Here is a 12,973-nt window from a genome sequence, read left to right on the forward strand (position 1 = left end):
GTTCTGGAGGTTGACAACAAAGGAACTGGAGGAAGTCAGACAGAACTGCAGGATCTCAAAGCATAGATAAGATGGTGATGTTTGGAAGAGGGATTCAGGTTTATTAGGAACCGGGGAACCTTTTGGGAAAAGGAGACACTTATACAGAAAGTAAGGGCTCCACCTAAACCAAAATAGAACCAAAATTGCTGACATGTAAAATTAAAAAGGACATAGAAGAGTTTTTAAACTAAGGGCTGGGGAAAAGCCAACAGGTGCAGAACAGCACAAGGTTCATACAGAGACATCTCTTAGGGGAAAAAGAAAAAGGAGGACTTGTGGCACCTTAGAGACTAACAAATTTATTTGAGCAACTTAGGCTTGAATAAAGACTGGGAGTGGATGGGTCATTACACAAAGTAAAACTATTTCCCCATGTTTATTCCCCCTCTCCCCCCGCTGTTCCTCAGACATTCTTGTCAACTGCTGGAAATGGCCCACCTTGATCATCACTACAAAAGGTTCCCTCCTCCCCCCCCCCCCCCCCCGCTCTCCTGCTGGTAATAGCTCACCTTACCTGATCACTCTCGTTACAGTGTGTATGGTAACACCCATGGTTTCATGTTCGCTGTGTATATAAATCTCCCCACTGTATTTTTCCACTGAATGCATCCGATGAAGTGAGCTGTAGCTCACGAAAGCTTATGCTCAAATAAATTTTTTAGTCTCTAAGGTGCCACAAGTACTCCTGTTCTTTTTGCGGATACAGACTAACACGGCTGCTACTCTGAAACATCTCTTAGGGGAAGATTTATAAATGGGGATACTCTATATCCTAGTAAAGAGGACAGGATAGAAGCTGATGAAGTACAGGTAGGAACTGAAGAGAAAGTTAAATTAAAAAGAGGCCCATTCAATTACATCAGATGAAGGCAGACAATTAAATATTGGCAAATTTAATAAATGCTTGTTTACAAATGCCCGAAGTTCAAATACTAAGATGGGTAAACTTGAGTGCCTGGTATTAGATGAATAATAGGCATCACAGAAACGTGGTAGAACAACAATAATCAACAGGGCATGGTAATACCAGGGTATAAAACATACAGGAATGAGATATTATGTCATGCTGGTGGGGGAGTGGCACTACATGTGAAAGAAAGCGAAGAGTCAAATATAATAAAAATCTTAAATGAATCAAACCATACCACAGAATCTATATGGATAGAAATTCCATGCTTGAACAACAGGAGTATAGCAGTAGGAATATACTACCAACCATGTAGCCAGGATGGCGATGGGGACTGTGAAATCCTCAGGGAGATCAGAGAAGCCATAAAATAGTAATGGGTGATTCAACTCTCTCCATATTGACTGATAACATTTCACCTCAGGACAGGATGCAGAGATAAAATTTCTAAACACCAGAAAGGACTGCTTCTTGGAGAGCTAGTCCTGGACCCAAAGGGGAGAGGCAATTCTTGCTATAGTCTTAAAGAGCGCACAGGATCTAATCCAAGAGATGAAGATAGCCAAATTGCTTGGTAAAAGAGACCATAATGTAATTAAATTTAAAATGCTTGTGCGGAGAAAAAAGAAACCCACCACAGTAGCATTTAACTTCAAAAAGGGGAATACACAAAGATGAGGAAGCTAGTTAAATGAAATTAAAAGGAACATTCACAACATGCTCAAATAAATTGGTTAGTCTCTAAGGTGCCACAAGTCCTCCTTTTCTTTTTGCGAATACAGACTAACACGGCTGCTACTCTGAAACCATTCACAAGAGTGACATGCCGGCAAGCTGCATGGAAACTATTTAAAAACATCATAATAGAGGCTCAAACTAAACATATACCCCAAATTAAAAACAAACACAAAAACAAAAACAGAGGACCAAAAAACCACCACCATGGCTAAACAGAGTAAAAGAGACTGTTAGAGACAAAAAGACATCCTTTAATATTTGGTAGTCAAATCCTACTGAGGAAAATAGAAAAGAGGATAAACTCGGGCAAGTCAAGTGTAAAACTATAATCAGGCAGGCCAAAAAAGAATTTGAAGAGCAACTAGCAAGAGAAACAAAAACTAACAGCAAATTTTTAAGTACATCAGAAGCAAGAAGCCTGCTAAACAATCAGTGGGGCCACTGGACGATTGAGATGTTAAAGAAGCCCTTAAGGAAGACAAGGCCGTTCTGGGAGAAGCTAAAAGAATTCTTTCCATCATTTACTACTCAGGGAATTCAAAATTAACATCCCCACAAAAAAAATGGATTCCCACACCCAGGGCGTGCGTCTGGTTCAGGTGTCGGAGACGTAAATCACTTCAGGAGATGGGGCTGGGCTCTCTCTTCTGGCTGCAGGAATCTCTGCACCCTTCCTCCACTTCCTGCTCCCACCACTCTCTAGCCGCAGGGGGAGGGATCACCGTAGGCGGAGCTCCATCCCCATTTGCCCAACCTCTGTGCATCCAGATCGCACCCCCCCCGGCCACAAACAAACACACACAGACACCCCTAGTTCCCCCCTGCATCCGGATCCCCATCCCTGCACCTGGACCACTTCCAGCTGTCAGGACCCATCCCCCTGCACCTGGACCCCCCTACAGAGTTCCCTGCACCTGGACCCCAACCCCACTGAGTCCCAACCAACTGTATCCAGACCTGCACCCTACCAAGCCTCACTCTCCACTACCCAGCCCCATCCACTGAGCCCCATTGCTCTCCACTTCCAGACCCCATCTGCTGAGCCCCAATGACCTTCACCTGGACCTCCCTGCACCCAGAACCCCCCACCAAGCCAACCGCAGCCCAATTGCCCCACACCTGTATCCCCCCAACACTAAAGCCCCTCCATACTTGGATTCTGCCAGGCTGAGCCTGCTTGACCCACACCTGGATCCGGGGGGGCTGGGTAGGGGGAGTCGGGGGGCAGGGCTGAGCATGCATGCAAGACTCTGTCCTCTTGCTTGCTGTGGAGCCACACAGATGTGCCAATATGCCTAGTAAGGAATCTATTTTTCAAAAAACATTTCCTGAATCTGTTTTGCTATCTGTATTGTTACAGACATACTTGCCGAAAAGTATGTTGAAATAAATTACCAAAATAATTGAAAATGGTGTGATTATATGGTGTTATTTTGACAAATAAAATATGCCAAATATTAAAATATTGTGTGCAGACTTTTTAATATTTTGGTGCAAAATTCCCCCCGGAGTAGGTAGGAGTCAGTCCTTCAAACACGACAGATGTTTCTCTGTGATTACAAATTCATAACACCGTAACACCCATTCAAAACAAGAATAATCAGAATTCTGGAAGTTACTCCTTATTACCATTTGGGCCGCTAACCTTGTTCTCATGGAACAGGTGATCAGCGGACAAAGGTCCCCTCCTCAAGGCTGAGTTTTTGCATAACCAGAGGGGGGTACCTTTGCATATACCTTCGCATAGATCTTCCCCTAGGAAACTTTAAAAGTTCATTCTTGTCTGGCACATTGTTTCAACTAGTCCTTTGACGCTCATAGCCCTTCCCAGAGTCAACATTAGTCACATCTCCCTGCCTGAAACATTACATACAATAATACACAAACATTTGCATTTATAATACAAACTCTTAAGATACACCCACGATATTGCAGAAGTTGCCCTGTCACAAGTGTCAAAACAGCCTTGCTACAGCTGCTCCTACTGATACCATGATTTTATAGTGGTCTATGAGTGGTACAATCTAAAGATTAAATACTGAACCTTTCCTCTGTTGGCAGCAAGCATGCCAGCTCCAGCCCCCATATTACAAAAGGCAAGGCTATAAATTGTAACTACATTTTAAGCAGTGTAGCTTGACTACAGCAATATAAAATGACTGATTTTATAATACTTTAATATTTACCATTGAAAGCAAGTCCCTCTAAGCTGTGCGCATGCACCTAAACCCCATGCGCACAAAAAAATGAAATGCTACATTGGAGCCAGGCCGTAATATCATTTATGGGCGACTTTTTGACATTGTTCGCCTGCCGTCTATCAACACAGCCAGATTCTACTAGCTGGCGGGGGGAAGGGGAGGAGGAGGAAAAGGAGGGCAATGAATCATACCCCTCCCCGCCAGCATTTCGAACATAGAACGTTGATCACATTGAGACCCACACATCTCCTTGTAGTCTGTTCATTTGGCTGTGTACAAACTCAAGTACGTGCGAATAAGTCAAAATGCCTGGCCGTAGTTGCTAAGGAACTGCAAAGATTTCCCAGAAATGAACAAAAAAGGTAAGTGATGTTTTTGTGGTTGAAATCTTTCAAAGACATTGGACGTCATACATTTACTCGTGATGTTTTACCATTTTCCCGCGTTTTTTTGCCACAGATGCATGGAAATGATCAGAGCTATGCACAAACTTCCAGTATCCTGATCTGAATGATCTCCCATTTACCCTTTTGTCGAGTCACGCTGTTAAGCGCATTAAAATAGTAGCCATATAATAAAAGTATTAATTTTAAATAAACCAATCCGGTAAAAAAATCAATCCCAAAATGTCACTGTCTAGAGGTCTAAAGCATAAAAGAACAGCAACTTCATTTAAATCTGGATGGCTGGATGAGACTATAGAGACGGTTATACGAAAGTCACATAGTGTAAAGTTTGTTAAACTTTGTGAAATATTCAGATATGATGAGGACAACAGAGTCATTTGTGTATATTGTCAAGATGCCAGAGCTTCAAGAGAATTTAACAGGAAGAATGTGGAACATGTATGGAAGTTGGATTTCTTAAAGCATCATCTGGCAAGTAAGTCTCATATAGATGATGTAACAAGACTTAGAAACAAAAACCCTTCCTTATGGAGTGGATTGCTTAGCATGATTCTTGAAAGTCCAGCTGACAAGCAGAGGATGCAAATTAATCTTGAACGCAAGCACTCAAACCCAGAAGAAATCAAGGTATTTATTGACAGTGTGTTGTTGGCTATTAAAATGAACAGCGCAATGCTTCCTGTTCAGGATATTAATGACCACAGGGAAAAGTACGTGCGCATACCAGCGAGCTGGAGAAGTAAAAATTATGCTTTTGAATTTCTTGAAAATATCAACTGCATTGTCCAAAATGACCTCATGCATGAAATAGCACCAGCAACGTTTCATACTCTAGCTGTTGATGAAAGCACTGATATATCCATTAACAGATACTTGATACTCTACTTTAAATATAGATCCCTACATTCTGCAGACTATAAAACTTTGTTTGGTGGACTATTACGATTGCAAGAACTTGATGCTGTTTCAATAGTGTCTGCAATCAAAGAGTTTTATAAAAAACACCAACTTGATCTAATGAAGATGGTGATGTTCACATCTGATGGTGCCTCCGTGATGTTGGGCAAACTCAATGGCATGGTGGCTCAGTTGAAACATGATATTCCACACTTAGGGGATTTCCAACGCATGGAAAGATCAAGCTGATAAGAGACATCGAAACCTTAATGAGGACCGTCTACACAGTGTGCTATCGGTTATCCAAGAGAAAATGCAAATTTCAGGAAACAGTGGATGCTTCTGAATGTGAGTCAGTGGCTTTCAGGCCACTCAGTGAAGTGCGCTGGTTATCTAGGCACTTTGCACTTCGAGCAATTATTTGCAACTATAATCCTCTTCTGGAATATTTTGAGCAAGAAAAAGATACTGATCCAGTTTCTAAATACTGCCACGAAAAGCTGAAAGCCATGGAATACCGAACAACATTAGAAGTTTTGAATGATGTTTTGTTGGAGCTGGCTTCACTATCCACGCTGCTCCAGAAACGGGGCCTTACGCCTCTTGAAGCATTTCACCTTGCCCGAGGTAAACTGAACAAGATCAGAAGACAGTACCTTGGAGATTCAGTCTTATGGAGTGACAAAGTTAAGGCTCTCTTAGATATGAGCTCTCAAGAAAATAATGAAATTGATACCAATTCCATAATAACTTTCATAAACATCTTGTGTGCACATTTGGCAGACAGGTTTCCAGAGGATGAAGTCCATGAGTGGTCTGCTTTTGATTGTGTAGCAATAGTTAAGCGTGACTTCAATTTTGGAATTCATTAGGTCAGATCCCTATGTTCAAAATACAAAGACTTTCTTGCTAAAGAGATTGTTTTGGTCAGTCAGTACAATGACTTCAAGTTTGCAGTAGCCAAAAGAATCAAAAGCCAATCGGTTTTAAGTTTCCCAGATATGGTGACATTTGCTCACCAGAATGAACAGTTTCACGATCTTGCGAAGTTGATGGATATTGGAGGAACATTCCTAGCATCAAGTGCAGACTGGGAGCGTGGCTTTAGCTTAATGAACACTCTAAAAAACAAACTATGGAATTGTTTACAAGTAGATCATTTGGACATGCTGATGTGTATTAAGACTTACCAGCTGGATGGAGGACTGATAGATCTGGACAATGTTTATACTGAATGGGCAAATGAAAAAGATCGCAGGGAAAAACAGTAAGATTAGTTTAGCAGACTTTGATATTTCGACCAATAAGAAATTAAAATTCATTTGTAATTACATATCTTATTCTTGGCTGATAATCATTTATTGATTTTTTTTAGGAAAATTTTAAATTTAAAACACACAAACTCTTGTCTCTTTTTACTTATGTTGTCTCTATCTGAAAACCCATATAAATTGACATAATGGCATACTTATTAAATTGTCTTTATTATATGTTTATCAAAATCTTTTCAGACATGTATATAGAATGAAAGGTGAAAGTGGACACCACGGGCAGAAGCTATATGTGCTCGATATATGCTCGTGATTGTCTATAAAAAAAGATCATAAAGCGTAACGCTTAAAGCTAACTTCTGCTTCATGAAGAATGGTTAAATTTCCTTTTTCTAAGTATTTAAAAATGACATTTATAAAATAAGTTTAGAGTAGCAGCCATGTTAGTCTGTATCCACAAAAAGAACAGGAGTACTTGTGGCACCTCAGAGACTAACAAATTTATTCCACAAGTACTCCTGTTCTTTTTACTTATAAAATAACATGCTGTAAAACTATTATCAAAAATTGCAAATTAAACCTTTTTAAATGTATAAGCATTTTACTCACTTGGGCGCATTTGCCTCATGGCGCACAAATTTGAACTCTGCTTCAAAAATTTGCACAGAAGAAATTTTTTGCACGCATGGCCTGTCAAAAATTACAGGGAACATTGAAGGCTACAGAAGAATTCAAGTATTTGAATTCATCTCCAGCATGCAGCAGTCTAGTTCTCATGTGGCGATGACAGAAGACATGCTTCATTTTCTTTTGAAAGAATATCCCAGTTTACTGTAATTCAGCAATCTGTCTGGTGGTATCCATTTTCCATAAGTAATTTTTTTCATCTTTACTCAGCCACCCCAAATTAGGATACTTTTAATTACATAAAATCTTGTCAGCACCATCAAAATCCTGCATCCTCTTTTTTGCTCCTATAGAATGCATTTGAACTGAACACTCAAGATGAGCCAGATTTTTCCCAGGAAGGGAAGCAGAAACTAGAAAAGCAGGGAGGTGCAATTGGTTTCCTTCTTTCATCTGCAGATTAAACAAAATCTGCTCTGACACACTAACATGCTACTTAGCCAAACCAGTCCTAAGAACTGAATTACAGTGAACTACAAAATGCCATTAATACTTGAATATATTCCCCATCAAAAGAAAGTTGTTCCCTGGGGAATCCATCAGGACAGGGCCACATGCAGTAAGACTGGAGACTGGAAAGCTGGGGAGTTGAATTATTAAATTAGATCAAAGAGAAACAAGGTTGTTTAAAACCATCTCTGAGTTCCACAAATGAGCCTTGATCCAACCTGCTGAGGACAGAGGGTGGGCTGGAAGGGGCAGTGGCCGTGTCCCATTTAAGATTCATACATTGCAAAGTCAGAAGGGACCATTGTGATCATTTAGTCTGATCTCCTCTATAACAGAGACCAGAGAACTGCCCCATAATAATTCCTACAGCAGATCATTTAGAAAAAAATCCAGTCTTGATTTTAAAATTATCAGTGATAGAAAATCCACCATGACTCTTGGTAAATTGTTTCAATGGTAAATTACTCTCACTGTTAAAAAATTATGCCTTATTTCCAGTTTGAATTTGTCTAGCTTCAACTTCCACAGCCACTAGATCACGTTAGACTTTTCTCTGCTGGACTGAGAAGTCCATTATCAAATATTCACTCCCTGTGTAGATACTTATAGACTGTGATCGTCACCCTTTAACCGTCTCTTTGTTAAACTAAATAGATTGAGCCCTTTGAGTCTATCACCATAAAGCAGATTTTCTAATCTTTTAGTCAGTCTCGTGGCTCTTTTCTGAACGCTCTCTAGTTTATCAACATGCTTCTTGATTTGTGGGCACCAGAACTGGATGCAGTATTCCGGCAGTGGTCGCACCAGTGCCAAACACAGGGGTAAAAAGCGTCTCTCTATTACTACTCGAGATACATAAAGCTGGGGTATCCACACATCTCATTAGCCCGTTTGGCTGCACCCTAGGAGCTGGTGTTCTGTTGATTATCCACTATGACACTCAAATCTTTTTCAAATCCTGCTCCTCAGAGTCCCTCATCCTACAGTCCCCAGATGGCCGACACTCGTTCTTCCTAGATGGGTACATTTATATTTAGCCATATGAAAACACATTGTTTGCTTGCACCAAGCTTACGAAGAAATCCAGATAGGGCAATCTGGATTTCTTGGTAAGCTTGGTGCAAGCAAACAATGTGTTTAATAGCATAGGTTCAAGAACCAATCCCTGTGGGATCCCAGTAGATATTCACCTGTTCAGCAATGATTCCCCAATTACAATTACATTTTGAGACCTATCAGTTAGCCAGATTTTAACCCACTTAATGTTTGGTGTGTTAATTTTATATCTTTCTATATTTTTAATCAAAATATGTGACACCAAGTCAAATGCCTCACAGAAGTCAAGAATATTACATGAACACTAATACCTTTATCAACCAAACTCGCAAATCTCATTAAAAAAAGATACCAAGTTTGTTTGAAATTATCTATTTTTCCATAAATCCATGTTGACTGACATTATATTATCCTCTTTTAATTCCTGATTAATAAAGTCCCATATCAGCATTAGAAAGTTTCAAAGGCACCAAGTATGTCAAACTGACAAGACTGTTCTATTTTAGCACCAGATACGGGATTACTAAAATCCCTCACTTCTGACCACTTCCACATAATTCTACAGGCAGATTTTTTCAACAGCAACATGTGTGTGTCACAGATGGGCATGCTGAAATTCATGCACTAGGTACATTCAGAATTTGCAGAGATTGTCTGATCTTTCCTAACTGGCATCTCCTAAGATGTATATATGGCACAGGGATGTGATCTGAACAATTTCCATTGCCTTATATTTCACCATATCTTACAACTACCAAGACAGACACTTACTGTTCCTGCCAGGATATCATGAGGGCAGCAGTCCAGGAGATGGCTCTTGCAGACACGATCATCTGTAAACTTCACCCTTTGCCTCGTTTCATCTCCTGAAATTTATGTGTTGGTTTAAATAAGAAAGCATTAGAATGCTGATAAAGCATGATGGTGCTGGTATGATCATTTCGCCTCAATATGTAGATTAAAAATACTTCATGTTCCTGTTCCCCAAGATTGTTTGGAAAAGCTTAGAGGAGAATAAGGTATTCTGGAACTTTTATAATTGGCAACTGAAATATGAATGTTGCATTTAGATGACCAGTACACCACATATTAAATATGGTGCTGGAAAGCCAGAGAGCGCCCATGGCCTGTTACCAATGCAAAGAGACAGCCTAGCCAGGGAAAAAAGACAACCTGGCTGATAGCCATGACAATTTTTTTATTTTCCTCTTTTAAATATATAAAGGATAGGGGCAGGAGATACTGAAACCCATGCTATCAGAGGGCCATGAATCACAAAACAGGGCTGTGCCTGGCAATTTCTACAGGCAACTGCTATTTATTAATCCAATAAGATAATGCTTCAGTCCTATTGGTTTGGACAACTAAATATGCAGTGTGCTTTCCAAGGCCATGTGAGGAATGAAGTTTGTTAAGTGTCGGCCTGGAACACAAAACATGTACTTCCCACCCCACCTTCCCACCCTCAGAAAACATTTTACACTTGGGAGCCACTTAAACAAGACAATATCAGAAAAGCAAAAAAAAAAGAAACAAAGTTAGTCAATACACACTGCGAGCTCCAACACATACTATACCCTTCTGCATTCTTCAAGACCTCAGCTGCAGAATTTTATGCCCACTGTTGAAAAGTTTTAAAGGAAAAGTTTTCTTGCCCACACCTGCAGTAAGGAAGTCAGGGGAATGATACATAAAAGTAAAGGCAAAGTGGCAATGGTATGTGACAATTTTATAGCTAATCTGTGTATATGACACAGGTATGTGTAATACTAAAGTATGAATATAGTTTAGGATTTGCAAAGCATCCAGGATTAATGTCGTGTCTACTGAAAATGTTTTTTTCTCTCTCTTTCTTTCTTTCTAAGCTACACTCTTAAAATTACTTGTGAAAAAAAGCAAACACTTTTTTTGTTATAACAGCTTTAAAAATTGGTTGTGACTCACGGCTCGATGAACATGAGGCTTTTCTGCAACTCCCTTGCAGATTGATGTAGGCAGGCAAAGATACACTGAACCTTTATAAATAAAATAGAGGGGCCACAATTGTTCAGTTTGTATGAAATAAAAATATGGGAAGCAATTCAAAAGCAACTCAATACACAAGAAAGAAAAAGCACTTATTCACTTACGAAAAAAAGTGCAAAGAACCAGGACAGCCCTGCTAATGTGCCAGAATGAGTTTAAATATTCAGCAGCTCAGTAGAAAAGAAAATACAAACCATAGCAGGAAAATAGTTTTGCATAGGATGCAACATTCCTGTCCTTGGCAACTGCTATGAGCTTCAGTTTCTACGTACAAACCTACCTAACATGCTTCTGTGTGTAAAGCACTGACTGAAGGACAGAGCTTTTCCTCTGAGCTTATGGCCGGAAAGTCTCTCCAAATAAATATATATTAAATCAGGAAAGTTAGACTTCCAGCTCACCTTGCAATGCAATAGCAGAAGCACTCAAGGCTGCTTTAGGGGAGGCTTAGATTGTCTCTGTTACAGAACCGCACACTAAGCACATATCCTCTGCTGAGGTTTCCAAAGAGTCCCAAGAGAAAAAGGCTGCACAGGCTAGACCTAGGCTACTCTGATTAATTACTATAAAAGAAGAGGCTCCACATTTTCAAACCCGGGCTCCCCACAAGGAGTAGGCCAAACCCCACATGTGGGCACTCAAGTTGACACAAACAGAGACAAGTGTCAAACAGGCACTGGAGTCCTGAACCGAGTTGTTCAAAGGGGAGCTGCAGACGCCCTGGTGAGACACCCCCTCTTTGAAGTGGGGCCTGGGCAGTCAGTGTGCCCCCCTCCCCTCGGGATAGGTACTGAAACAACCAGAGACTCGGACAAGTCTGACTCATGCAGACGTTTCCAGCAGCTGCCGAGGGCTCTACACGGATAATGACAGGCGCCACAGCTGGACAGGGCCCCTGTAGACAGGCTGGGGGAGCATCAGCAAAGCTCAGGTGCTGGATACGGAGCCTCCACAGCTGGGGGCAGCAAGAGAACCGGGCTCTGCCCCAGCTCGGGAGACGGGAGGGCAGGGGAGAGGGGCTCAGACCCCGGCGCCAGGGCCCCCGCTGGGACGGAAGCGAGCAAAGGAGCGAAGATCTGTCCTGGGAACCAGACTCGGGCCCAGGAGCCAGGGCCCCGGCGGGGGAGAAGGGGGCGGGCTCAGCCCAGGAGGCAGAGCTCGAGGGGACGGTCGGACCCCGGATCTGTCCCCCACGGCGGGCGCTCACCCTTCCCCAGCTGGAGCGGCCCCGCGCTGCCGGGATCAGGCCCCGCTCAGAGCCCTCGCTGGCGCTTGCCCGGGCCCGGGCCCAGCGCGGCCGGTGCCGGCCCCCGGCCAGGCCGCGGCGCTTCCGGCAGGCCCCGCCCGCCCCTACTCACCGTCCCGGGCCGTGCCCATGAGCTGGTCCAGCAGCGCCCGCATCTGGGCCTGGGCCGACATGGCGGGAGGCAGGCAGCGCGCGACTCCTCACAGCGGGGACAGAGCGGGCGAGGGGCGCAAGCAACAGCTCCGGCGCCGAGTCCGGCCGCAACAGCAGCCAGCGCGGGGCACGCTGGGCGGAAACAGCCCCGCCCCCGCGCGGCATCCTGGGAGATGTAGTCCCTGCCCCGAGCCGGGCTGCTCGGAAACGGGGGGGGCCCTGGCCCACCACCCCGTTGGGCCTTCCCGCAGCCACCGTCCCGGCCCTTCCTCCCACTGGCCCGCCAGAGGCGGAGGCTGCTGGGGGCTCCCCAGAGCCCCAGTAGTGCCGTTAATACTGGGGGCCTCTTAGTCCAACCCCATGTGTCTGTGCAGAAGGGAGCCTCCTGGTGGGTGGATGAGTGGTAGAGGAGACACATGGGGTGAGAATGGAGGCCCCCCGGATGGGGGGGGGAAAGAGGGGTAGAGGAGACACATGGGGTGAGAATGGAGGCCCCCCGGATGGGGGGGGAAAGAGGGGTAGAGGAGACACATGGGGTGAGAATGGAGGCCCCCGGGGGGGGGGGAAGAGGGGTAGAGGAGACACATGGGGTGAGAATGGAGGCCCCCCGGGGGGGGGGAAGAGGGGTAGAGGAGACACATGGGGTGAGAATGGAGGCCCCCCGGGGGGGGGGAAGAGGGGTAGAGGAGACACATGGAGTGAGAATGGAGGCCCCCCTGGGGGGGGGGGAAGAGGGGTAGAGGAGACACATGGGGTGAGAATGGAGGCCCCCCGGGGGGGGGGGGAAGAGGGGTAGAGGAGACACATGGGGTGAGAATGGAGGCCCTCTGGGGGGGGGGAAGAAGGGTAGAGGAGACACATGGGGTGAGAATGGAGGCCTCCGGGGGGGGGGG

General features: G+C 43.8%; 1 protein-coding gene and 1 pseudogene across 3 annotated transcripts in view; one reads left to right on the plus strand and one right to left on the minus strand.

Annotated features, from left to right (window-relative positions):
- The window catches only part of LUC7L (LUC7 like), a 36,610-nt gene extending 24,386 nt beyond the window's left edge, over positions 1-12,224 (minus strand). For 2 of the 3 annotated variants that reach the window (XM_074965642.1, XM_074965643.1), the window contains exons 1-2: positions 12,040-12,224; positions 9,428-9,522 (exon numbers count right to left, since the gene is read on the minus strand). In XM_074965642.1, the coding sequence (XP_074821743.1) occupies positions 9,428-9,522; positions 12,040-12,100 (156 nt within the window). In that variant the 5' untranslated portion in view covers positions 12,101-12,224. Of the gene's footprint in view, positions 1-9,427; positions 9,523-10,600; positions 10,619-12,039 lie in introns of those variants that run through there. The other variant, XM_074965644.1, reaches the window with a different exon arrangement.
- On the plus strand, positions 4,238-6,463 carry LOC141994621 (E3 SUMO-protein ligase KIAA1586-like; annotated as a pseudogene).
- Positions 12,225-12,973: the final 749 nt, after the last annotated feature.

Source organism: Natator depressus, chromosome 10, assembly GCF_965152275.1.
Source record: "Natator depressus isolate rNatDep1 chromosome 10, rNatDep2.hap1, whole genome shotgun sequence".
Lineage (NCBI taxonomy): Eukaryota > Metazoa > Chordata > Testudines > Cheloniidae > Natator > Natator depressus.